This window comes from Cuculus canorus, chromosome 2 (genome assembly GCF_017976375.1).
Source record: "Cuculus canorus isolate bCucCan1 chromosome 2, bCucCan1.pri, whole genome shotgun sequence".
NCBI classification, from domain to species: domain Eukaryota; kingdom Metazoa; phylum Chordata; class Aves; order Cuculiformes; family Cuculidae; genus Cuculus; species Cuculus canorus.
The window spans coordinates 73,573,631-73,600,892 of NC_071402.1; the positions used below are offsets into that span (position 1 = coordinate 73,573,631).

Sequence of the window (27,262 nt, forward strand, 5' to 3'; positions counted from 1 at the left end):
AACCTACTTGGTCTCAGCTGAAGTCAGGTCCTTTTCTTGGCAAAGAAGGCAGGAAAAGGGAAATAGAGATGTACATTATCTGTACTTTTGGATCTGTTTCCTCCCATCTAAACTCTGTTTACCTTAAGATTATCCTGAATTGACTGACTGGTAACCTTTGCTGAAGGAACCCGAATGGGAGTAGCAGCAGTGGAGTAGCAGCTCACTGGTCAGCCTAATAACGTCTCTACTGATAAATAACTCTTCTGAGCAGAACTGCAGGTGGGAACAGTAGCACTCCGAGCCAAAGAAGTGATTAAAGAGCACCTGTGCAGACAGCAGAGCTTCTGTAGTATATGGCTGTCTGATTCTCCGATTAAAACACCTGATTTAATGTTTTCTTTGATAACTGAAATGCTTATCATGCTAGCACAAACAGCAGTAAACATTGTATGTCATAGCTGAAGGAGTGCAACTTGAAAGGCTTAGTTATACATTGAAAAATAAATCCAGATTGTCCTGGTTACTGATACGTAGAGATAAGAGCCAAAGTCCCCTCACAGGCAGTGTTAAAGCAATGCAAATGTGTCACATTTTGTGTTGTGCAGTGTAGGTTTGCAAAAAGACACTGAAATCTAACCTGTAATGATGGTACGTTTGGCTATGTGAAATACTAATGTTTTAAAGGACTCTGAAAAAAAATACACCCTGCTTCAGATCCTTCTAGCACTCTTGATAGTCAGTTAAATCATCCTTGGTCGTAGATGCTGACAGAGGAAATAGTACATGCAAACAAGTCAGCAAGGTCTAACGTTCAGCTGGCTTCTAAAAATACTACAATAGCTGGATGGTACAGTAAGTTAAGTAATACGCTTTATATTCATATTGAGAGCATTTATTGGAAGAGAGGGGGGAGCTGAGGATTAAAACATGGAGCAAACATGTGTCTGACTGGGAGCCTGGTTTCAGTGGCAGTGGGGAGGATGATGATGGGCCAAAGCAGGTGCCCACCTTGCTGAGGGCTTTGGCCACAGCCCCGAGCAGGAACCCAAAAATGAGTCCACTGGCACAGAGCAATTATATAACTTTTTTTTTTTTCTTTCTTCTTTTAACCTTGTTGCAGTGTCTGTCTGATCTCTGCTGCAGCTGGCCAAGTGCCACTGTTTGTGCACAACGGACACAAACAGATTCTGGAGGGTCATGTGAAACTACCCTGAGCTCTTTAAATTGCACCGCCCTTACCTTTTCTCCTTTGCTACCTGCATTGCTCTAACAGGTGTGGCTTTGTTTATGCATGTCTGTCGCTTTACTTTAGCACCTGTGGAGTAAAGCACTGCCCGGAGGAAACCTTTGGCTCCCTGCTCTGCTCAAACCGCAGGAGAACTCTCTGGACCTTCTGGGCAAGGGTTTGGGCCTAACGAAACAGGCAGGATCATCAGCTTTGTAAAGACAGCACAGGCAGTCATTAGTCATTGAAACCTCTGCTTCTGAGAACTTTCATATATCTTACCATGACTTTGGCTTAAGCTTTGTGAATAAGGCCTGTGGTTCTCAGCACTTTCTGGTACAGCGGTAAAGTGATGCCAGGGAGGGAGTATCCTATTCCTGTAAGCTATAGGCAATTGCCAGTTAAAAAAAAAAATAATCTGTTTTAATTGAAGAGTTATGGGCTTGCAGCCAACTGTAAGCCTCAAATAATGTCATCTCAGTTAAGTGTGTGTTACTGCTGTGGGAAACCCAAAGGTAAAAAGATACATCTTGGCCCGATCTCACCTTTGCTGCTACATGGTGCTGCATGAATCTTGCCTTCCAGTAGGGACACTTCCGTGTTGGGGCAACTGAGAACACGTGTAAGTTTGTACAAAATAGCTTATAAATGTTTTTCTTGTTCTAGTTCTCATTTGCCAAGAGGCAAAAAGCAACTGCATCCGTGTGTTGGCCATCCGGACTTCTTCCCGGGAAGTAGAATTAATGCTGCTAAACTGCATCCACAGGGTTTTAGCTACCTGATAAAAATACATGATGTTGAATTGCAAGGAGAGAAACGGAAAAATAAAAGTTCTGTGCTAAATGGAAGGATGTTCTGCTGTGTTCTGCATGCCTGTGATGCTCACCTCTCATGCTTTGTAGTAAGAGCAATCAGCTCCAACTTTTAAGTTTTTTTCTGCAGTTGCTTTCTTGTGCTGCAAGTCTCGGTTTTCCTGCCTGAAATTTAAAATTGAGAGCAGGTTAGTGCTGGATGCGTGGTGTCCCAGAGAAAATGATATGAATCCAATGAAAATTACTAGCGCTCCAAAAGCAATAATAATATTAGTTTGCAATATCTTGTGGTTGCAAGAGATTTGACAGAGGTAGTAGCTCATGAGTTACTTGTTAATACAGGTTCACTGAAAGAGCAAACAAATATTGATGTGTTTCAAAAAAGTAAGAACAAATCCAGTCATGCTCACAGGAGGTCTGTTTTTGTGTTTCTGGTGTTTTTTTGATTCCTAAGAAGCAACTACAAAATCTTGTGAGATTAGCTAGATGTGGTTCATGAAACAAGAACCAGTGCTATGAAAATCAGTGGCCGGTATGTGAAGAGTTATAAGGGGAGTTAGCCAATACAGAAGCAGAAGTCTGAGTGGTCCCAGTTGTATATGGGATAGCTAGATAGATGCCATATGTATCTTATCATGTGTTTTCTACTTGTAAAACCCTCCCTTAGTCATACCACTGTTGGCAGTTTTTGTCTTAATGTCTGTGCGCTCCTGAATTGATCCCTCATGGTGAAGGCACTTAGCGATGCTGGAGTACTTGAATCAAAGTTCAAGTATTTGCTGTTTAAGATGGTCTCCCTGAAGATGAGATAATTTATTTCATATCCTGTATAACTCTATACAGTTCTTATCCCCAAACACTACAACTATTGTATTTTTGAGCATTAGTTTATATGCTACAAACTGGAAATGCTGGGCTGAGAGCTCATGGTTACACATAGTTGAATTGCTGCTCACTCTGTATGTGTTATTTACTCTGCCATAATTACGATGTCGTTTGCTGTGAAGGTGGTTCCTATGTTTTGACACAAATGCAAGTCATGCCATTGTGTATTTATCCCACACTTTGGGCACAGCACGAACATGTATAGAGTCACGTATATCACTGCAGCAGTTTATGGTCAGTGATACAGCAATGCAGTCAACGTTATGCACTTGCTTCTTTTTTTCTATACCCACCCTTAACTGCTATATGCAGAGGTATGCCAACTTTATAAAATTATACCTGCTCTAAGTTTCCTTCGTATAGTTCTAAAACTCAGTGTGACTTACCTTGCTTTTTCTTATTTTTTCTGTTTATATTTCAATTTTCCTACTTTCTCTTAGCCTTCTTTTTTGGCAAGTTCTGTGAGAAACCATGGTGTTTTAGACACAGCCAAATTCAGTCTGTGTTAAAACTTCTTGAAACCTGATCTTGTGAGAGTTCTAGCATGGAAAAAATAAAAAACATCCCACCCCCCGCAAAAAAAAATGTTGGCATCCAGAACGATGGATGTTTCTCTAGACTGAACTTTTGATTCCCCTTGAGGTTTGGTAGTTCACTACTGAATCTGTTTCAGTCGAGTTAATTAGTTACAAACCCCTAAGCCACAGTCTTGGATCTAATGAAAACAAAGCCCTGAGCCTCCACATAATTTGATAGAAGAAGAAACTTCTCTGAAACTAGGAAATGCATTTACATCACTGTTTCCCAGTTTGAAATGCAAAACTAATATACGTTTGTGCCACTAGCATAGTTATTGATTGTGGATTCATGCCACCTGTATTAATGTGATAGTCTAGTCTCCCCTCTCCTCTCTCCTCTGACACTGGTTTCTCCTTTCAGAGTAGTGGCAGAGATTATTTTTTGTATCAGTGGTTTGGCTCTATGCAGTGGTAGCTTACGAGGAGTACGGAATGCTTGTTTTTGATAAGATATTCTGCTTTTCTTTTTATTTAGGACAATGTAGATCAGACTTCAACTCATGGTCGGCGGGATCTGGTGGAATCAGGTTTCCAGGAACCATCTAATCGCATCTCCCTGAATCACCAAGGTAAGGAATGATGGGTGAGAATCCAGGCTCCTCAGGGGAAAGCCAAGGCACTGCATTTGCAGGAATAGTTTTACCTCCATGTTGCCATTCTCTTTCTCATTTAAAAACAAAGAAACAAAAAGAAGTTTTGGGTGGCTGGAGAAGGAGAGATGAAAAATAGTTTTTTCCCGCAACATTCCTTCGAGCTTTATGGGATGAAGACGATGAAGAGCATCTGGTGCATCTCAAGCCTTGTAGCCCAAATTAGGATTGCTAGTCTGGGTGTCAGGTATATTCTGGTTTTAGGAGGGGCAGGAGGGAAGTACTGAAATAGAACTCAACACTTATAATGTTAAAGTTGCATTTCAAATAATCTTTCATTGTTGTAAGAAAGGTTACGTGCTTTGGCTTAAATTTTACTTTAGAAGGAAAGAAGAGAAAAGTATGTTTACTTGTTTTGCATGACAGGGAAAGAAAGTCTGAACTAGCTGTTGTAAAATAAATTTTAAAAGCCTTTCATTGCCATTTTCTCTCTGTTCAGATACCTGAAAAAAAAGACAGTTACTAGCAAGCAGACTTTTTAGCTCAACTTTATTTACTTGAATTTGAAATAATAATAGAGACAATTGTCTTAACCCGTGAACCCCGACTCTCAGATTTTGTGATAGCTTAATTTGTAAGTAAGTCCTTGAAGGTCATTTTCAAATGTTGTTTCTTCAGTGCAACAGCTAGTAGTACTGCAGTCAGCACAAGGCTATTGAAACAAAGTTCACAAACATATTAACATATTTGCCAAATATGACATGCTTAACTTTTCCTTTAAAACTCCAGCTGCTTTTGTTTGCCAAGGACAGCAAGACTGGAATTTTATCACTTATAGATCCTCAAGACTAGTTAACTTTCACAAACAAGTCCTAATATATAATGAGAATTATATTTTAATTTACTTCTTCACCCCATGCCACAGTCTTCCACTTTTTTTTAAAAGCTTTGCTTTCAATTGAAAATAAAAGATAATGGGTTGTCAAGTTATCCAGCCTAAAACTTCTGGTAGCACCGGTAGTGTGTTGTGGCATGTTTGCATTCTTACAAAACATAGTTCATGAATTCTACTTTTCATTCGTTTTAGAATGGTTCTGCTACATTAATTTCGCCTACCGTGGGATGGACAAATACTGGAGCAGGATATTTCTTCTCAACTTCTTCTGAAGCTATTTATAAATATACCCCATTAATCAAGGGATTTTTTGGGGGGAACACATCCTGTGTGGACTAAGCTTGTGCATTAGAGAGTGTGTGTGGCTGCTACATATGAAGTCCAAACATTTATTGAAGAAATAAGTAGCGTTGTGTTTTGATGGCAAAATGCTAGCTTTGTAACCTGACGTTTTGCTTATAAAGTAATACTTCCTTTCCAAATCCTTTTCTGCCATCAATGCTGTAGTACTGCAGAAGGATCCATACAGTGTCGCTTGTTGTGGGGACTGTGCCTCAGCCATTTTGAAATATCTGTATGTGAACGGGTCCAAATTAATTTGGGAAACGGCTATCTGTAAAGAGAATGCTTTTCATAGAATTGCAGGCTGTTTAGAGCCTGTTTGTAAACAAAGAGCCTTTTAATGTTTTTTCTTGATAGGTGCTGAAATAAAGATCACTCTTGCACCCACAAATTCTTTGGGATTTTTTTTTCCTACACCAACTGACTGACAGCAATCAAATCCAGTGTTTCTAAAAGCTGATTTTTTTTTGTAGTAGGCATTTAACACATTATTAATCTTGCCAGCCCCTGTGACCATAAAACACTCTTCAATAAGTGACAAGGATTGAGAACTGAAACTTGATTGCCCAGAGGTAGCCTTTAATGGTGGGCTGAGCTGTAGCACTTCAGTGGTCTTGTAGTGTTGGAGGAAAGCAATGTGCCTTACAGGCATGATACCTGCTGCTTTGGTGTCTTTTCAAAAATGGAGGAGACCACAAGCTTGATGTCTTGTGAATTTGTTCTGTCAGTGCCTACACTCTTTCATAGTTTATGAAATACATGTTCTTGTCCAAGAACTTGAAACTGGAAGTATTTTAAGGGCTGAAATGTATTCCAGTAACTGATTAATGAATAATACATAGAAAAATATAGCATGAATAGTTTCAGAAGGAGTTGTGACATGGTCTGAACTAGCTCCCATGCAGTCATATTAGTCACACAATAATTAGAAAGACTAGATTATTAACATAAAGTGAGTTTTCAGATTCTGTAGCAAATGTTTGCTTTGTTTTTTTTGCTCTTACACTGAACTGTGTTATCCATTAGTTTCTGTTAAAGCTTTGCTGGCACGGACTTTGATGAAAAACTTGAAAATAAACCTGTGTCCAGAAGGAACTTGCAGGACCATTTCTTGCATTTGATGAATGGATCTGGTGGTATGTCTTGATTACACTGATGGTAAAGATATTTACAACAGACTGCCAATTTTTCCTTCCAGTTACATACAACATTACTTGCTGACACCTACTTACACTGACTAGCTTTTGTTCTATGTTTTGCAAGACTTCTAAGGAAAACTGTTAGACTTGCAACAATGCTGGTTTAATACATATTTAAAGCAAGCAGAAATTGTGGCAGGATTAGAATTGGCTAAAATATTTCATGTATTAGGTGCTCCCTCCGTTTTCCCTTTAGTGTGCTGTGTCTTAAGTGCATCTGAACTTTGAGCAACTGTACCTATTGCATTATTTTGTGTATACACTTAGAATTCATACCTGACTACATTGCTCAGTGAGCACAGCAGATCTGCCAGTTTCTGTTGAACATTAACTTATAGCCTTTTGCTTTTCACTGAGAGAGCTTTGGTACAAGCACTTGCGATTCTTAACCAGACCCTGCTTTCCACGGCCTATAAAAATGGTGATTAGCTTCCTCCCAGGCATCTGAATCCCTTCAACACAAGCTGGAAAAAGAGCATTCAAGTGGAGGCTGAGATATCCCTGCCAACTGTCCCTGCATGAATAAGCTCTTTCTTGTGAAGGGTATTTCAAGTACATGTTTCCTGCTGAATCACTCTTTTTATACAAGCAGATGCTTTATAACTGTTCAGCTTTTTATTTTAAAAGAATATCTTGTAAAGATTGGGGATCAGAGAATACTTATTGTAAAGTGAGGAGTCTTCAAAGTATGCAGGTTTCATTGCAACAAATGTAGAAAATTGAGTGCATGCAGATGAAATAGCATTTTTTTCCTAGAAATAGTTCAATAACTGCTTATGTGTAGGTATGCTGATAAACTTGCTTACTTTAACAATAAGTATTTTTGTGTCTAAGCCATTCTTTAGTACCCACTTCTCAATGATTCTGCTAGTTGGGCAAATTTCATAAAGATACTAAACAGAGAGAATAAGAACTAGGATTTCTTCCCTGTTTCCCAACTGCTATTTCATAAATTGCATGCAGTAGGAAAGAGCGAGCTTCATGCAGCTGAGAAGTATTAGTATCCTCTGATATAAAGGAACAGGTAGGCTTCAGCTACCTGTTGAAAATTATAGAAAGTTAATAACAGCCAGGTAGGGTTTGACATTAATAAACAGCAAGTCAAGTATTTCTTGAGCAGTCCCTTCAGAAGCTGTAGTAAAGCCTCTAGGAATATGTCTAAACTATATGGTATTTTCTGAAGAGTTAAGGAGGTGAAGAAGCAATCAAAACAATTTATTTACCATATTTATAAACACAAAGAGAAAAAGAAAGTGAAAGCATGTGTAGGATGGGACAGGTATTGTTATTTTTCAGCTTTCTTTTCCCTTCAGGAGTAGAGTGTGGAGATTTAGGAAACTGTAGCCACCTCAGCGACATCCCACTTTGCAAAGACATTTAGCACTCACAACTGTTTAATATTTTGCAATGACAAGTTCTCTGCAGTGTGTAGCCTACAGAGTTTGTACCCTGTCCAGCAGCGAAGGACAGAGCTGGGGGAGCCTCGTGGTGGTTTCAGTCAAAGTGCTTTCATTCATGTGGTGATGATGTTTTGAGGCCTTTCGTAGAGGTGATGGGCTCCAGCACTCGTTCACCCTGTGCCATGCCAAAGAGTGCTGCTGGTTCTCCTCTCTTCCCAAACACCCTAGCAGTTTAGCCTCTGTTTCTCTTGACCAAAGTTAACCTTGAATGTGTCTCAATAACAAGATAAGCCTATCCTATGCTGCCCAGGAGCAGCCTTGCTGCATGAAATACAATATCACAATACATGATGCTACCGACAACCATAAACCTTACTAGATTTGTTTACTCTTGGACTTCAGAGGGGTCTGACCTGCCAGCCAAGCTGTTGCTGTTACTTGAGTCGCTCTGCACTTCTGTGTTTTCCTTTGGTGAGGTGTGTTTGGGAGCTCATTTTTCTATTTGTTTTTCTAGCAGGTAACAAATAGTGCTAAATCTAGTACTGGTTGTGAAGTTTATGAGCAGTACCTTTTATTTGTACTTGATGTGTATGTTTGAAGTTGTGTTCCTTATTCAGGAATTTGCAGCCAGGCATAAATAAGATGTGTTCTGTCACCTTGACTTCTAGTGGAAGGATTAGACATGCAATTCTGGCACTTTCTGTATGTGTGTACTTGTGGGATGATGGTCAGTGTCTGCACAAATGTGCTTTGCCATAGGTCTGTGATGAAAAATGTATCTTTCTTTTATGCATGTGTTCACATATGACCTTCTTCTCCTGAGGTGCTCTTGGCTCTTGTTGCACTTGATGCTTTTTATCACAGCAGTTCGCAGACAGAGCTGAGCTGAATACTGTCATCTCTCAGTCTCCAAAACCAGGTGGCTTTGACAGCAGAAAAAAAACAGTGATGTGAATTGTTTTAGCTATCAGCTGTCTTTTGTCAACAGCCAGCTCATCCTTTGATCTTTCTTGGTTGGTTATAGTAGGAAATCTTGCCTGTAGTGACATGGTGAAGGTGCTGTTGTTATGGATCAGTCTGCATTAGGTTTCCTGCCCACATGTAAAGATGACTTGTTCCCACTGAAACTGAAGGCATCCAGAGCAGCTTCCAGTTGCGTTGCACTGCAGGTTGCTCTTTGAGACAGGTGCTCTCTGATACCTCACTGGCTAGTAAGTAATACGTTAACTTTTATAGAGATAGTAAATGTCAGGAGTGGTGGAAACAACCATTTTAGCACACATATTCTAGCCTGAGCTGGCAGGGTCTGAAAAATACATGCCCATGTAAATACGGACAGACTTCTGAATGACTGTATGCTTAGATGAAGTATTATGATGCCCAAGATTTAGCCAATCTTGTATAGCACTGCTATGATGTTTTGCTTTTAATCTTTGCTTCTGTAGCTGCCTTAGGATAGGCATCTGAAGTTGAGGCAATTTTGTTATTCTTTTTGTAGCGAAGGAGGAGCGTGTTTAGTAATGGCCAGTGCTGATTTTGATGTGCTTGTGGGATCCCACTGGAATGAGTCAGTTATTTGGTAATCAGAACTAACCCATGTTTTTTCACAATGCAGCTGGTACTGAATTGAAAATGTAGAGGGGAAAAAATAGATAGTCTTGTTTGTATTGCAGAGACGGCACCAAAAGCTGCCAGACATTCATGAATTCTCATGCTTTGTATAAATGTTGTTGTCGTTGTCCGGCCTTAGAAAAAAAACCACCATTAGCGCCAGAAAGATTTGCACTGAGGCAGAGAGGTGAGCCCTCGCACCCTGCTTAGCTCATTACAGTACCTTTGTCTTGTTTTGGAGAAGGCTTCTGTTGTACTTGGTGATGAATCTTGTTAGCACAGTTACTAGGAAGGCACCCATAATACCTGAGTAGAAGTTTTACTTCCCTCATTATGTTGATTCCCAATCCTTTGGACTGACAGAAATATGGGAAAAAAAAAGTTGAAAAAAAGATGAGAAGAAAAGACTAAGTAGGTTGATGTTTAGTACAGAAAGTTTCAGAGATTTGCAGCAAGCCTGCAGGAATACAAAACAGACCAAATGATTGCGTTTAGCAGGACGGCTGTCTGTATAATAAGGCTGCTAATGAAGATTGAGTGAAATCAGTGAAATGAGAAGAAACGTACAAAAAATGGTTTAAAATGTTGCATGTTCAGAGAAACGTTCTTTTATTTTCATAGTATTTTTTAATTTTAATTTTCATGTATCAACTTTTTAGTATCAGCTTTGTGAATCTTCAATTTTAGACATATTTAAAATTAAATGCGTTCCTCTGGAGCCACCTGATATGAATAAAAAAACGCTCAACTATCCCATAGTTGGCAAGCATGGGATTTTAAGCCTGTTTGTAGTCTCTCAGGATTCATTGTGTCTTCTGGGTAGGGTAGGATGCCTACCCTTGTCAGATTCAGTGCAGGGAAGGAACCTGCTGTCTTGTATGCACAGGGTGTAACATGGTTTGCCTTGGGAACTTTATTCATTGGAAGTTTTACAAGTGGAGATGTAGAAAAAATAGAAAATTTTAAAGTAAGACTAAAGCAGAAACTAGTCAAAATTTAAAACTTAATCTTCCCTATTTACATAACTGTCAAAGTAAATTTTAAGCCCATTTTCTTCTGTGGCCTATGGAGAAATAGTAAAGTTATTACCAGGTTCCAAATGAACTTCTTGCCATGTTGGAGGGAGATGGTTGCTACAGCAGAGTGGTTAGATTGGGAGAGTAGATGGAGCTGGGCTGGGGAGTTAAGATCAGCGCTTGAGATAGTCCACAGTGTGCTATACCTGTCCCTTGGAGACTGAAGCTGTGTAGGTGTGTGGGGGTTTGGGCTTTTTTTTCATACTGAAGACAGAGGGATGGTGTTCCTCCACCTTATCTTTCACGATTTGCATCTTCAGCATGGCAGTGAGGCCAGGGCCAGCGTGTGGGAGTAGATTCACAAGATGTGAATTTAGGGTGACTAGAAGCTAGTTTCTTGTTGTTATTTTGTTGATTTTTTGTCTTAAGGCTCTGGGAGGGGGAGGTGTAAATTGGGCACCTGGATGGAGTGATTCAGTTGCTCCATTTCAGACCCTTCTCAGTGCAAGATGGCGTTTACCTTCTTTACCCCTTCTGTGTTACCTATTGGAGAGCAAGTTACCTTAGTACTAATATAAGCCTAAAGTGGTGACTCTTAAAGAAACTCACCATGAATCAAATAGGGGGAGGAAGATACTGTGAAATAAATTGTAAAACAAAATGTTCTTTCAGATACACTTCTGTCCTGAACATTAAGGAATGTGCATCTTCTGCTATCATGGAAGCAGAGCTAAGACTGACTGTTGGAGCATTCGTCATTTTGCATCTTTTGGCTGGGTAATGCAAGAGATAGCATAAGGATCTCCTCTGCCTGTCTGGAGGGCATGCATCCTTGGGCATCTTGTGGAAAACTTTCTTTCTGTGCTGCAGCTACTGTACAAGAACTGACTGAGTGAAATCGCGTGCTTTGGGGGCTTTCAGGGAGGGGTGGCAGTGCCGTAAGGTAGGTGCATAAACCTATTAGTCTGTTTTCCAAGTGTCTACTCTGTTAGCGGAGTGCAAACGCTCACATCATGTGTTTGTTTACTGTTGGCACTCTTCCTCCAAGAGGTGAATCAGCTCGGTGAGGTGATGTCATTGGGGGCACATATTTCTTTTGTGCTGGTGTGGCTACTCCAGTTGTGTTGGAGTGGCTGGCCGCTTGCCTGTCTGCCAACAGCCTGCTGCAACAGCCTCGACGGTCACTGCTTGGGAGGAACAGCATCTTACACGGGCTTTGAGAAGCCTCCTGGAGGAAAGCAATCTGCGAAAGCCCTTCATGGACGTGACGTTGTCCTGGCTTTTAATTTCTGGGGCTTGAGCTCGTGAGTCCAGCTTGTCTTTTGCAAATGGTGTGCTTAGGGAAATTCAGATACCGGAGGGAAACTAGTGTCTCAATATCTCCTCATAATGAGGTCCTTCTCCCAGGGGCCTGATCTGAGCTCATTTCTTGTGTGTTTCTCATGTCTCTTGTGAGCAAAAAAGTCCAAAATCCTATGGGCAGTTTGCATTCTTCTTTGTAAATTTAGTTAGCAACTTGCATTGTGCATATCCTTTCTGTAAGCAGATTACTAAAGCAGCCAAATGTGATAGATTTCACTGTTTTTAAAAATATATATACTTATTTATTTACTGTCCAACGGATACAGAGAGGCTTGTGATCTCAGCTTGTCTTCGCCTTCTAGGTTCATAATTGAGTTAATGGCCCATAATTGAGCTTAGTGATCTGAAATACCCCTTTGTAATTTAATCAGTACAAGTTAAATGTAAGAACTTGGGATGAGCTCATATGTTTTCTGGCATAACTTTATTACCTTTATGTTTTCTTTTGTAATCTGATTAAGTTTGTAACGCCAAGATATGGGGAGATCGGAAGGCTGAAAATTCATGCTATCTGCAAAGGCTCTTTGGATAGTTTCTTGATGACATTCTTAATGTGACTGAGTTGAATTCTTGCCACTGCACCATCTTCCTGCATGGCCTTGGTTTCTGCATAGTCTTCTCTGTTAGGGGGCATGTTCTAAATGTATTTAGCTTTATGTAAAAAGCTTTTCAACCTTCCAGTAGTTTTTAATCATGCTGTAACAATGGCATTTGTTCAGTAAAAACAGTACCTCTGTAGCATCAGTATTTTAACTTCAAATTCTGACACTCTAACCAAAATCAGGTTCTGAATTTTAAAGGCAATTTCACATATAAAGGGGAAGGGTGTATGTAGAGATGGAAACAATCTGTATTCACAGCAGCTGTACTGCCTGTTAGGAAATACTGCTTAAAAGAATATTTTCAAATGTGTAAGCATCTCTTAATTTTTGAGACAAAAGTGCAGTGTCTCTATGCAAGGTCAGCCTTAATGTAGAGAGAACTGCCTTTCAGTATCCGGTTACATGGAAAGCTCTAGGGCACCAATATGATTTCATGACTTTTTGTGTTCAAGTCTGAAATATAGGTACTTTGCTTTTTTAAGAGTGCTACCTATAAATAGATCAGCAATTGATTGCCATTTATCTGCAATGCATGTAATGTTTGAAATTACCGTGACTGATGGGAGAGGGGGAGAGCTATTTTCTTTTTTAAATCTGTCTACTTTGGAAAAATCTGTATCAAGAGCACAATGTTACTGTACATCTCTGCTTTCTGAAGGCGACAGGGGAAACCAGATTTCCTTTCCTATGGAACTTATTTCCAAGGTGTGGTACCAGTGGTATGGCAATGTGGAGACAGTTATAATGCCAGGAACGGCTTCCTGAATTCTTGAGATTGGCTGGACTTGAGCTTTGCAAGAAACTTCTTAACAGCCTTAGTTCACCAGTACATTTAGCAATTTTGAGACTAGATGTATTCCATACCTCTCCCCTCCCCCCAAATGAAATCTATTTAACTTCTTCAGATAAAGCCCTGAATTACTCCCGCCCTCATTTAAAGCATACCAAACTGATTTCTGTCCTGTCTCAGATCATCCATGCACTTTTGATCTCTCTTGTGATGGCAGGTAATTTCTAATAGCTGACACAGTGCAGCTCCCTTGTCTGCAAACAATTCTGAGTCGTGTGTTCAATTTTTAGGTTTTTGTTTTTCCCTGACCTTCAAGGTTATATTTTTGGTCTCTGAGACCAAAGTGGTGAGAGGGTGGAGAACAGGCAGTGCAGCTCTTGGTTTCCTTCCATTGTTTGTCCTAATGATAGAAGTGTCCTAACCTTTGATTTCTGTCTCTTCTCTCCAGTGCTTCAGATGGAGCAAAATATAAGTTAATTTTCATTTTTATGAGCTCTGTCCTCTAAGCAGAACTTTTGTCGTATGAGGAATAATTACAGAAATTAACTTTACTTCTCTTTTACAAAACAAAAATAGTTTAAAAAAAAATAAAGCAATGTATAAATCTGTAACATTTCCATGGATAAGAAACAGAACAATGGGGAGGTAAGACTTGTTTGCAAGAGTGAAGCGGGGCATATTTGTGATAAAGCAGTTCTCCCGGCGAAGGCTTCTGTTGCTATAGGGTTCCTACAATTCAACAACTTGTTGTTCTCCTTTTTCAGTTGTTAGCTGGTCTGAATTGGAGGAAGAACTATACGTGCTAAACAAAAGTTGTCTTTGTACTTAAAAATGGATGATTTTTGAATGGATTTTAAAGATTGGCTGACACTATTAAAGCAAATTTAGGTTAAAAAGTCTGGACAAGTATAGAATTTAGTTTAAGGTTTTAGTGTCCTTTTCTGCCTATTAGAAATGTTTTCTGGAGCTTACATACTAGAGAACTGGATTGTCACATAAAGATGTAACACATCTTGAAATGTAAGGAAAATGCCCAATTCAAGTTACAGATTAAACATCATCTTTCTTAAAAATGCCTTTTCTAATGTGTTTATAAGAGTTTGGTTCTGCCAGATGACTGGGAAGTTGAAGACTGTGGATTTTAAGATATTTTCTAGCGTAGGAATATATTTCCTTTAGATGAGACAAACGAGTTCCACTGGAATGTGCTCATGGTCTGTATCAGCAAGTACAGCTTAACTTAGTTATGTCAAGAAGAATATATGCTATGGCATATGTGAAAAAATGGATGTCACTGAAAAATACCTAGCCAATAAATCTATGTGCCTGCTGGGTGAACGTGAAAGTAGGCTTTCTTAGTGGCAAGTTGTGTTTATTCAAATATCAGGATGATTTTCTATGTTTAAAAAATGATCAAAGGTTCATGGCTGAAGTCAGACCGAAGATAGGAAGAGTGGTGTAAAACGGTAGAGGGTGTGATGACAGAAACATCCTGGTTCTTTCTGTAAGTCCTGCATTTATGCAGTGTGTATTGCCTGTACCCACAGTCAATCTTCGCTGAAAGAGAGTGATTTGAAGGCAGTGAGTGACCTTGAGCTGGCTGCCTGCTTTATTGATAGCAGAGTTTTTGTTGGGGATGGTTGCTTTTTCATTCATTTTGGAAGTTCTGTGGCGTAACAAACCTCTGAAGTCTGTGCTGTGACATTTCAGAGAGGCTCTTGGACTTGTGTGCAAATGAGCAATTGCAAACTTTAGCAGTTAATGATGGCAGCAGCAGACTTGACTCCTGTGTATTGTTAGTTACCCATCTATATACCTCAGGCAGATATAAGCTGCTCAGCTTAATTGGATTCAACCAAGGTTTTGATGAAACTGGACTGCAGAAATCTTTGCAGGATGCTAAGCGTACATTTCTTCACGTGAGCGTGCAAAAGCAGTGATGGGCCCTCTGCACCCTTGACCGTCCTTCAGCAGGAGTTGGGAAATGCTTGTTGGGGTTGGCCACTGTGCCTGTGCAGAGTGAAGCAAAGATTTAGAAGCTCTGTTTAAGCAAATTAGCTGTTACATGGGATGAAATAAATCACTGTAGCTACCTATCTACACTGCCTCTATCAGCAAAATGAGGATATTGCTATTGCAAAACTTCTGCTAAATATGTGGTTGAGATCTGCTTTGTGGTGTGCATGCTGTTTTTGAAGATGAAGTCCTGTTTTGTTCATGGCATTAGGTTGGGAGCCAGTTCTGGAAAGCTGAAATCAACACTGAAACGTTTCTGACTTAATTTTTTCTGAGTTACATATGCCTTTCTGTGGAAACCCTCCTGACCTCAAAGGCTATTTCAAAGGTGAAAGACTTTGTTTTGAGGCTCTGGTGTTATATGAAATGTCATATAAAAGTCTGTGGGAAATACAGAGCCAGCCTTTTCTTGCCCTGGCTGGTGTATATTCAGTAGTGGATGGGGCTTTTCTGATTGATAAGGAAGTAGACTATGGGGCTTTTCTGATTGATAAGGAAGTAGACTATCTGTGTAATTTCTGGTCAGTATCTTGGTTTTTAGATGACAAGTAAAGGGGTTCTGAGAAAAAAATATGAACATATGTGAGAATGTATCCTAATATATAAGGTAAACCACAGAGTGTTACTTCGACATACTGGGTAGCCTTTCTGTAGATCTAATTGTTTATTGGCAGTGTGAGACTTGGAAGTGGTGAAGGATAATACAGCTTCTAAGTACTATAAATGTGCTTTGATTGAAGGTACATAACTCTTGACTCACTATAGGGAGAGTGTCAGTGAATTGAACTGAAGGGTGATTGAAACTCTTTCTGTATGTTCGATGGGGTGAGGTCAAAGTTGGGAACAATGACCAGCCTTGTAGATTGACCTTGGAACTTAATAACAAGAAAAAAAATGGCATTAAATTCACACTTTAATAATAATGAGATAAGGGAAAACTACTCGAGGCATAAAGCATGGTGAAAAGCCAGGGAGTCTCTTTAAGATGTTCTTAGCATGTAGCTGAAGCGAAACTATTGAAAGAGATGTAATTAATTTTCATTACTGTAGGAGCCGAGATGTCTACTAATATAGTATTTATGTTTGTGGTAATATCTTTCCCCCATTGTGTATCTCTATAAACTTTCTGTTTGAAAAAATGACCAGACAAAGCAAAACAAGAAAACCTCCCAACCCTCCCTTCGTATGGCAATAGTGCCGAACTGTTCGGGCTGGGATACATGTCTCCTGCTGTGTTAGGCTGGTGAAATACAAACAAGAATGATCTCTTTTTGAAGAGCAAGCTTAGAGATGAATCTGGCAGATTGTTGGCTCCAAGGCAAATTGGGACTACCGGGGAGAAAATTGTTGAAGGCATGGCTTGGGTGAATGCCTCCTTTCTTATAGCAAGGATGTTTGAGCAAGAGGACTTGGTGATCGCTGCACTGATGACTTTGCCCCTCCTTCCAAGTGGGCTGTTCTCAGACCGTTTACATTCCCCCGGGTCTGGTGTCTCCCAGGGGTTTGGTGCTGGCACACTTCCTAATGTACTTGTAATAGCAAAAAAACCCACTTCCTCTGAAGGAAGTTTATTCTGGTCTCGGAAGTGAAATGCAGTGCAACAGTAAAAGCATTCTTAGACATTTATACTGGGCTAGAAATACAGATATTTTAACAGGAAAAATAGTTGTAGTGTCTAGTCATTTGTGTTGAACTGGTTGTGAACAACCTTTCTGTGTATTTCAGGCAAACATGCAGACCTATAGAAAGTGAATGCAGTGAACTCAAGAGTTTAATGCTGAATGTTGTGTATCTCAGCTCCAGCCTGAAATTAGTCCTTTTGATCATTGTGCCATTTAAACAGAGGAAGGCTCAACCACTTGCCAACAAATCTGACACAGAAGGGATAGAGAAGAAACACTTTTGTACTCTTTATTTATCTACATGATGATTTCAAATCTGTGGGGTGGAAGCGAGATGATTACTGCCGTGGGTTAAATAACTTTTAAATAGGCTTAGGGAGAAACTTAAGAGATACCCTATCCCTGAAACCTTTATGTGTATAGTAATACCAGTCTAGGTTTGTGATCCTTTTACAGTGTTTTACACTTGTAATAGATCCTTGTCTATAGATTCAGTTGTCCTGGAAGAATGCTGCTGTTTAGCATACCTTGCTTTATTCACTAACCTGATGCAAGCAGTGTGAGTGCTTTTCATGTGTTAATGAATACTTGCCTGAAAAACATAGGTCAAAATACTTGACATGTCTCAGGCAGGCATCTAGATTACTTCAAGATGCATTTTATTGAGAGCATGTGGGAACAAAGAGTCTTCTAATGCATCCGTAGTATTGGAAGGGCCAACAGAGGGAATAGCTAATGAGGACAAAATTGAGGAGTGATGTTGTCAGAGTGGACGCTATAGAGGTTAATAAGGTAGAAAAGAGCAGCAAGTGGCTCTCAATCAAATGGTACCTACTGTGGTGAAAGAAGATGGTAAGAATCTGGAATTCATTTGAATCAAGTAAGAAAGTGTTACTCTTCACCTGATGCAACATAACTCTCAAAATTAGTTGACTGGAAGTTGAAAGGAAGCCCATGTGGGATGCCTACTCTGGAAGACCATTGGGGACCAAGAAAACTTTAAAGCTGGTTCTACTGCTTTATGTGGTGCAGAAGCTCTTAATGGATGTTGGTCTTGTTCTCAAAACATTTGTTGGGGTTTCATCTATTCTATGATTAGAATTAAGGACATATAGTTGCATAAACACACCAGAAGGTATAATCTTCATTTATTTTTTAACTACTAAAACTTCTAAATATTTTTAGATAACTACTTTCTGACATTATGGCGCAGCTGCTGTGGCTTGTGCTTTAAGCTGTACATTTGTCAAATAAGAAAACAAACTCAGTGCTTGTTTCTTTTCCTAGTCAGGTGGTCCTTAGGCTCATCCAAGAGAAGACTGATGGACTTAAATGAAACTATATTGTTGTTCCAAAGAGAATTATTTTTAATTTTGTAAAGAGAATTAAAACAGCAAGAGATAATATTGCAGTGTTGTATAATTTATGGTGCCTGTAGCTTTGAAAATAATCTTGCAGTGTTAACACTGTCCCAAAATTAACTGGAATGGGACACTTTTGTAACTCAAATTTATTACGTTGTCTATAAAGCAGATATACTAGTTTGAGGCTTGTATTAAGCTCACTTAATAAGGGAGGAACACATGGGATTTCATAGTTTAGTGAAATAAGCAAAATCTATAGAAAAACAACTCTTGTGATTTGATGTCAATTCTGCACTAAAATTTTTCAACACAATGTAGCAATGTAACAATAAAACTCTTGTCATCACTGTCTTTGAACTTATCTGACTGTGATAAGCTCTATAGAGTATTTATTTCTGCCTTTATGTAAACACTGTCCTGCAAGTGGTTTGTGACAGCACTTCAGTGTGGCAAGCTGTGTCATATGAGGATACTTGAGAAATGCATTATTTCAAACCATGTGACATTCTTGCACTGAGGATGAAGAAGATTGCGGTACTTTTCGTCAAGCCAAGAAGCTTCAAGGGAAAGATCAATCTGAGTTTGTTGATTTATTTAAGTCTCTCTGTGCCTATTAAAAAGGACAAGAGTCTGTCGAGCTAGTTATAGTTTCAGCTAAAAAAAACCCGACTTAAATGGGGCAAACCAGCTAAATATAGGAAAATCAAAATATAGCATAAGATGTAGCTAAATTTGGAGTTCTTAACAGCAAGTGGCTACTTATGTAATTAAGGTATATAAGTTGCTACTGACCAAAGCAATTAGCGTGTAATTTCATTAATGGTATTAGGATTGCAGTAACAATATTTAAGTCTTTCTGTCCAAATCAAGATTGTGGACAATCTGTGACGTGTACAATGTGAGGTTAGAAACAGTGCTATGTTACAGTATGTTACAGCACCGCTATCTGAGTGGATTTGTAACTGCGCAAGAACATGTCTTAAACTGGCTCTTTAATGTTCCCAAGTGATATACATTGCTTGCAAGTTTACATGTATGTACACTTATGAATTTTTATAATCTTGTATGTTTGTAAGTTCATATATTAAAAAAGGCTGCAGATTTTTTGTTTGTATTTGCAATTCAGTTATGAGTTTGTTGCTGTTCAACAGCAAAACAGAATTACTCTTTTTGTGTGTTTTGTGGTTAAGCAGCTAAAAAACTCTGGGGAGCTCAGGGATAGTAAAATATTTCAAGTCCCTCTGAAATCTGAAGTGCTGCAGATGATTAGTTTCTAAACTACGAGTTCTGCAACTCAAAGACAAGTGGATGATGTGCCCAAAACCGACAGTTAGGTAGCTTCTATCCTCCAGAATAACCATAAATAATCTTCAGAACTTGATAATGAGTTTTAGAGACTGGATGGAAAAAATATGCATCAGAGTGTGAATCTAGGCTATACTAAAGTCCAAATACAGGTCATCTCTGAGGCTAGGGTAGCATCCCTGAAGAATTGTTCAGTCACGTAAATGAAGCAGTGAGAGCTTGCTGCGGGGCACCACTGGATATTGCTACCACAGCAGCTAACCTGTAGCTGCTGACGTTGTTAAAAAGCCACTGAGAGAGTCCATCTGAGCCTTAAGGCTTTACAGTGACACTTTTGGCCTACCTTAAGCTTTGTGGTGTTTACACGTTGCCTCTTTGTAGGTCTAAGGCTTTCTAGGTCTATAAATACGTGGGTGTGCTTTTGGTGGAGGAACCAGTCTTCTCTGCTTTCTGGGCTATATTTCAGATGGGAAATGGAGCAAGGTGAGTGGGTTGTCTTTAACCTCTTGCAAACACTGAACCTGCAGGTTTTTGGGGCATCTTTCCTAAGTGGACTGGTGAGGGTGATTTTGGGAGGTGCAGCACAGGACGTCAGGACCCTGCAACCTTGTTGGAGCATGCCGACAAAGATCCTTGTCACACAGAGTGAAGGAAATGGAGACTCCCTTGTAAGAAGCAATGGTCTGTTAACAGAGGACCCCTGGGGGAAAATAGCTTGTGTCCTGCTTCCAGCATAGTTTTGTGGGCATGCAAGGAGGTGAGGCAAGGGGGGAGCTTGGGGTCCTTACCCACAGCCTGGTGAAAACGGACTAGGTGGAGAAAAGCAACAGACTGATTTCCCAAAAGCACTGCATAACCTGAGTACACGACCCGGGAATGTACACACCTTGCAAAATCAGGTGCGTGGGTATCATAAGAAAAATGGGTGTAATTGGCCAGTTGGTTTTGATATATATCAAGCCATGATGAATCTTCTGCATAGCACACTAGTGGTGTTTGCTTTTGGGTGAACTCTATTCTACTTATTTTAACTGACACAGCTTGCCTGTAGGATGTTAAATGGCAAGTAGCTCCTTTGAAAAAGAAAACCCAATTTGGTTGGTCTAGAAGAAACTCGACTACATTTCTCTTTTCCTTAGGCCTGGATAAATTTCAGTTAATGTCATTGCTCTTCATTGAGGATTTGAATGGTAAACTAGGATTTTGTAGTTTTGCTTGTCTTGGGTAATTGACTTCAATGTTTTGGCTTTTTTTTTTTTTCCCCAGGATTTGGCTTTTCAGTTGTTTTTTTTGCTGTTCTTATTTGGTTGTTGGTTTGTGGGGTTTTTTAAAAAAGAAAAAAGTTTGGCTCACAGGAGCTCTTGGGGTCAGCATAGTTGACAGCAGAGGGAAGCTGTTATAAATGACTGGTTTCGCATCGGCAGTGTAGGGTATGGACGCATTCAGCAGAGGCTCCACACTGCCATTTGGGATGCGACTGGAGCAATATGCTCTGCCATCTGGGGATCTGTGCGGCAGGACTGTGGCGTTCCCTTCTCATGTAGCGGAAGTTTGTGCTTTGCTACAGCAGTAATTCCTTACAAATTATCCACCCTTTCCTAGCAGGGCCAAGGGAAGAGTACCTTGTTCCGCACCCAAAGGGACTGCTTGATTTTCTGACAGAACAGCTAGGCTTGTGTGAAAGGAGAGCCTGGATTAGACAGCCAACTCAAGGACAAATTATCTGTGTGCAAATGAAATTAAATGCATGCCCCAAAATGACATTCTGTTAGTAGGGCAAAGAAATGTAGCGAAGGCTGCTAGCTACATACTGCCAAGGCAGTAGAGGACATCTGATGGCAGCCACCTTCCTCTGTGAAGTGACGCCGAGGCAGGCAAGCTTGCTTGTTGTTACTTGTCAGGTTCTGGATTTGAAAGCCCCAAGTCGAGGGCTCTTGAGAAGCTTTTTGGATGCAGTGTTGCAATTCCAAATAGGTCTCCCCCAGTTTAGTCTTTTGTAGATAGCTTACAGAAATGAAAATTGGAGTTAAACTGTTAAAGCAACTGGTAAAAGAAGCCAAAATTACCCCGTGTTAAAGCATTTTACTTTTTCATATGACTTTTGGTTCTATTACTTAAAGTCTAACTAGAAGTGCCTTAAATATGAAATATTCCTGTTGTCTGCTTTGTAGGTACGTGGGTCACAGCTAGGTAACTATTATGTGCTGAAAATGCAGTCTTTAATTAACCTAGAGGAATAGCTGATTCATTAATTGCCGTGTGCAGCTTTGGGAACTTGTATTGCATCCTCTTAAATATGCTTTCTAAGCCAGCAATAAACCTGATCAAAGCAAATTTTAAACTCATGATTTAAAGTTAGTAGGATTAAAGGTTAGCCTGGGTATCAAGTGATGATGTACATGCCTAATTTAATAGTAATGATGTTTCTGCATCAGCTCTGAGGACCCATCGCTTCCTGAAGAGAAACTAACGGACTTTTTGGGTTGATCTAACCGGTTTTCATTTGAAAGCTTGAAGTTGTCACAGAGTGACTTTGAAATGAAACCCCTGATGCAAGAAGCTGGGGCCTTACTGTCTGCCAGGCAGAGATGTCCCTGAGCAGGCGGGCGGCTGATGGCACCGGTGCTGGAGCAGGCAGGGTGTATCGGGCTTTAACTGATGCTGTGCAGCAGCATGTTGGGAGGTTACCCACGACATTTCCTGGGGCAGGGATAAAGCTTGGGCTTTCTTGGCAGGATGGGAAGGACTAATCCGTGCAGTGGTGCTTATATCGCTGCGTAAGGATTGTTCAACTGGGATTATTTGGCTGGGTATTAGTGTTTAATCAGGGAGGGGAAACACAGATTCCCAAAAGAAAAGCAATAGATGCTTTGACTGTGTTTTTAACTTTGCCTTTAATAGCTTTAGAGTTGTAAGACATGTAGTAGCTCTTCTTGTCTCTCTGAATTTTTAACTCTTTTTTTGAACTCTGGCTTATCTATTAGTGTTATGATTATGTGTATATTCGATTTGCACTTGTTTTTTCCTTTGACCGGGCAATAAGAAAAATACATGTAGGTAAAACTGTAGAGAAGCCTTATGAGTAGAAATGTGTATATAGGAAATGGTAGAACAAATTTTGAAAAATAATTAATTTCATTCATGTAAGTATGAGGAAAACACACAGTATTTTAAAGCTTTTTCTTCAATTTCATCGATGTAAAAGTATGTAATCTTAATACATATGCAGCTAAATGTGACCTTTGCTATGTCTAATTGCAGCTCTCACTTATACAGGATAGCCTCTTAAAGCCATTCACAATAAATATGACTGTCTAATATAAGATGTAGTCTGCCAAGCATTTACGATGTGGCCAGCCAACAGTATTTCATTCATCTATACATTGCCCACAACATTGTGCTTCCTGAGTTCTGACTTGGACATTCCTTAATGGCTCAGTAGGTTAACATGGTTACTCCTATTGTCTGGAAAGCTTAAGTGGATTTTCTGTTTGGTTTTGTGTAGGCTGCATAGGCTAGGAACTACTCTGCTGCTCAGGTGTTACTCTGACCATGTCCTCTTGAAGGGTGAGTCTTTCTGTAGTCATAATTTTGGGTTATATTGCCAGAGCTTTCCTTCCCAGTTTTGCTATAGAGGTGATGCACGAAGATCGAGGCATCCAATTAACCTTAGCAGAAAGAGAAGGCGTGAACAGAGAATCCCTGCATTGGTTGGTCTGTTTATGTCTTGTGTTCTCTCATGCTCACTCTTTTTTGGTTTTTTTTTTTTTTTCCCTGAGTAAAGAAAGGGCCACAGTGAGGCTATAGGTACTTGACTGTTACTTGCACAATTATGACTTAAGCTTAGGGTTTTCCTCTGTATCTCCTTTTGGGTCAGGAAAATTGGTCTGGCCTGCTCACCCTGTGATGGAACTGCTCTATTCTTCTCAAGGGTTTTTTGAGGATTAGTCTTCTCTGACCCCAGGCTTGGCCTTGGAAAGAATACCCCTTGCCACTTGCTTTGGTGCTCCTTCTCTCCTCAACCAGTGTTATTTTTATATCCTCTAACTGAGGATGGTTTGGGTTTTCTTCTGTCTTGATAAACCCAACCAAGCAAATGCTTTCCTTTTTAGGTCTTTTCCAGGCTTTTTCTTAAACTAGTGAACTAAAAGTAGGTGACATGAGAAAATGGTATGGGGAAACCACTGAACCTCATGTTCATAGAAGAAAGCTGCAGATGTTACCAGTTTCTTGAAACTGAATCTTCTGACTGGATTTTGTAATCATCCCAGGAATGACAATTTCCCAGCGGTCTACTTAACCTTGGGTTCTGCTTTAAGTGGTCTGTTTACTCAGTATTTAATGTACAGCAGTGGTTCTGCAAGCATTGGCCTGCAAAGAGGAATCTGAAAGGCTGGCATTTCCTGGTAATTGCTGTTGTCAGGAGCTCTGTCATCAGCAATGGCTGGACAAGGGTGTGCAGTATGCTCACCAAACAGGAGCCAGTCAGTCCCACTGTCTGCGCACTCACATGGGATCAGCTGGTGTCCTGTTTGACTTTGGGTTCAAATTTTGACCCGATGCTTCTTTTAGGAATACATGCTTTTTTCCTAGGGTTCTGTGTTTTGTTTTAGTTAGTTAGTTTGTTTGTTTTTAAAGAAGCTACAAATTGCTTACTAGAAAATGGGCATCATGAGGACTGAATCCCAACTTTGTGTTCTCTAACTGGATTGTGGGGTCTGGAAAGGGGACTGGCCATCACTTGCGTATTTTATCTTGACTCTTATCTCTTGACTGTAATAAAGCTGGAATGTATATGCATAATAAGCATTCTAGATGATTTAGGTGTTTTCCTTACATTTCAAACTCTCTCTCTTAGCAATGCTATCAGTGCTTCAACATCTGTGCTTTAGAATAGAGCGAAGACTCAGTGGTGGCAGTTATAACCCTGGCCAGCAATCATCTCTTAAGGCCACCAATGTCCATCCACTCTGCAAAAAGGCCAACAGGACACTTTATATTCTTGTGTTACAAATGGGAAGATGCACATTGGGAGGCACTTCTGAATGTTGTCTGTGAATAACTGCAACCTCATCAAAGGGCAAATAGTTAAATTCTTCATTAGAGATGCAGTTTACTGTAGTTTGTCTCTGTAATTAAACAAACCAGCCCCTCTTTATCCACCCACACTCCCAAATACCTTATCTATCATCGTTTTTATGATGTTCAATTGTTAGGTGTGTGAACCAGGCCAGAGTTGCATTTTTCATTTTGTAACCCTCCACTTTTTTGTCCATCAGGACCATCAGGATTCTTGAAACTTATTTTATTTGATAAAGACTAATCTGAGGGTACGATTCCTTCTTTCTGCTGTAGGGCATCTATAGCCACTTGTTCCTGTTACTTGTTAACACTTTGATTTTCTGACTAACACCTTTCATATGCAGCATATTCCTGTAGCTGTTACCTAGCAACATCAATTTTGTTCAATTTACTTTGTGTTTTCTATTTGAAGAAATTTATAAGATGTGTTTTAAGAATGTTGGTGGAGTCCAACTGTGAACCTTTAGTAAGGAGGTGTTTATAAAGCAAATTCTCTCTAGCACCTGCAATTAATGTACGTACATTTGGTGTTAGCCTTCCCAGCCTTGTTGGTAGAAATAGAAATTGATACATGTGGGATTTAAAAATTACCTGGAGAATATGGGCATATCACTGTGCTCAAAGAGCGTAAATGCCTATCTCAATTTCCGACTCTTTTACTGACCAGCATCTCTTTTTCTTGCCTTTCTTTCCACAGTACGATCCATTCAGCATTTTAAGTTGCACATGCATGGATTTGATATTTTGTAGGCCAGCAACCATAGTTACAGTACAAAGTAGAGAAAGTAAAGTAAAGAACTCTTTAGGTGCAGAGTCCCATGAGGGGGTTTCATAGGGTGCAAGAAGTTCAGGAGAGTTAGGGTGCAGGCTTGGCAATTGTAATTCAGACTGTAAAAGTTCTGGTCTTGGTGATGGCTGTAGGACACACAAAGTTATGTTTGTCTTCTGCCTTCACTGTAAGTAACAAAAAACTTCCAACCTTTTCGTATTCAAGCAAGGCAAGCTTGATATTTTTTATAACTGGGTCCAGCAGCAGACCTGGAGAACAGGATGAATGCATAGGGATTGCAAATGTTTTTCATATCGTCTTTTTGTTTCTTGTGCAAAACTGCTGTCTGTAGTTTTTTTAATAAAATAGAAAGGGAGAGACTTCATAGAATTGCAGGTCTTGGGAACTAGAGAGTCATTCAGCTGCAGCATTGCCGTAGAGGTCACTTGGAGGTGCCTGTTAAAGGACATAGTGAGAAATGTGCTTGGTATTATCCATATTCTGTTGCGTATGTGTCTTGGATGTGTAGCAGTTGCCAAGTCCTAAATGCATGTAGAGGGTCTGTAGGTAACTTTACAAGAAAAGCAAGTCCAAATAGGCAACTGATTTCTGTGGCACTAGGCACTAGTGGAAGCTGATATAGATTTTGGAAAAAGGTGAGATATTTGTGTAAATATAACAAATGTAATTACAAGTTCAGACGAAGAAGGGAACGGAGGAATATGAATCTTATTATCTAGAGTAGACTTCTTTGTGCATCGTTACAACTGTATGTTGTCAGTAATTGTATATTTCCAAAAAGTTTTAGTGGTTGGAATTTCTGCAAAATCGCTTCAGGGCAGAATTTGGATATGGCATTTGAGGGACATCCTGAATTCTACAGGTTTTTAAGGGGATCCTTTGCAAAAAGAGTTTGAATGTGCGACTAACTGTGGTAATCCTTACCTGGGTGCCTATTTCTGATCGTAAAACATGGAATTTTCACAACATCAAAAACCTTGCAAAACGTATTTGTATCACCACTATGAAACAGAAAAACTTATATGTGAGTTTAGAAGATTAGAAACAGGATGTTGATGTGCATACCATAATATTTTAAATGTACTTTCTCCTCTTTTAAATTGTGGTTAAGTCCTTCTGTTTATTTTAACGTATTTTCCCTGTATTACCTATATTTTACACAGTGTTTCACTGGATCATCAGTGTGGGATGCTAGGGTACAAGCAGTTGTTTGTTTCTTTTCTTTCACTGTTTCCATCAGTCTCCTTGAGGGTTAATTCATGTGTGTAGGAGGGCCTGCTAGCCACTTCAATATCATCCTCTACTGGGGTAAGCTTGAGGGAACTCTTACGTTAGTTATATCTTAGTTCTTTGCTTTGTCAAGCGGGATCTTGAACATGCAGCACTGAAACTCATTTTGGGGAACTGATTCACAGAATTATGTTATCAAATAGGAATAGGTGATCAATCAATGGCTGCCTTTCTGTAATATCAAACACTTGTTTATATACATGCTGTTAGGCTTCGTATAGGATCAGACTTACTTCCATGGCAACAGAAAAGTGGTATAGCCTTTTAATAAATCTTCTGCTGAATTCCTAGTAGTGCTCGTATCAGTCTTCTCTGTGAACTGAGAGAATTAAATTCTGAAATGAGTAAGCACGAAGGGAATTATTTATGTGTGTATACAGTTTTTAAAAACCTCTTAAATCACAGCTCACTTAATTCCTGTGATGTTTTTCATGGTATTCCCTGTGAGCTGCACACCATATGTAAAAAGGAAGGGAGTTTGCTGGCCTGCTGTTTAAGAAACAT

General features: G+C 39.7%; 1 protein-coding gene across 3 annotated transcripts in view; it reads left to right on the top strand.

The window, feature by feature from the left end:
* GRB10 (growth factor receptor bound protein 10) overlaps window positions 1–27,262 on the top strand; it is a 147,036-nt gene that overhangs the window by 58,328 nt on the left and 61,446 nt on the right. For all 3 annotated transcript variants that reach the window (XM_054058562.1, XM_054058564.1, XM_054058563.1), the window contains exon 3: window positions 3,958–4,051. In XM_054058562.1, coding sequence (XP_053914537.1) covers window positions 3,958–4,051 — 94 coding nt within the window. The remainder of the gene's footprint in view (window positions 1–3,957; window positions 4,052–27,262) is intronic.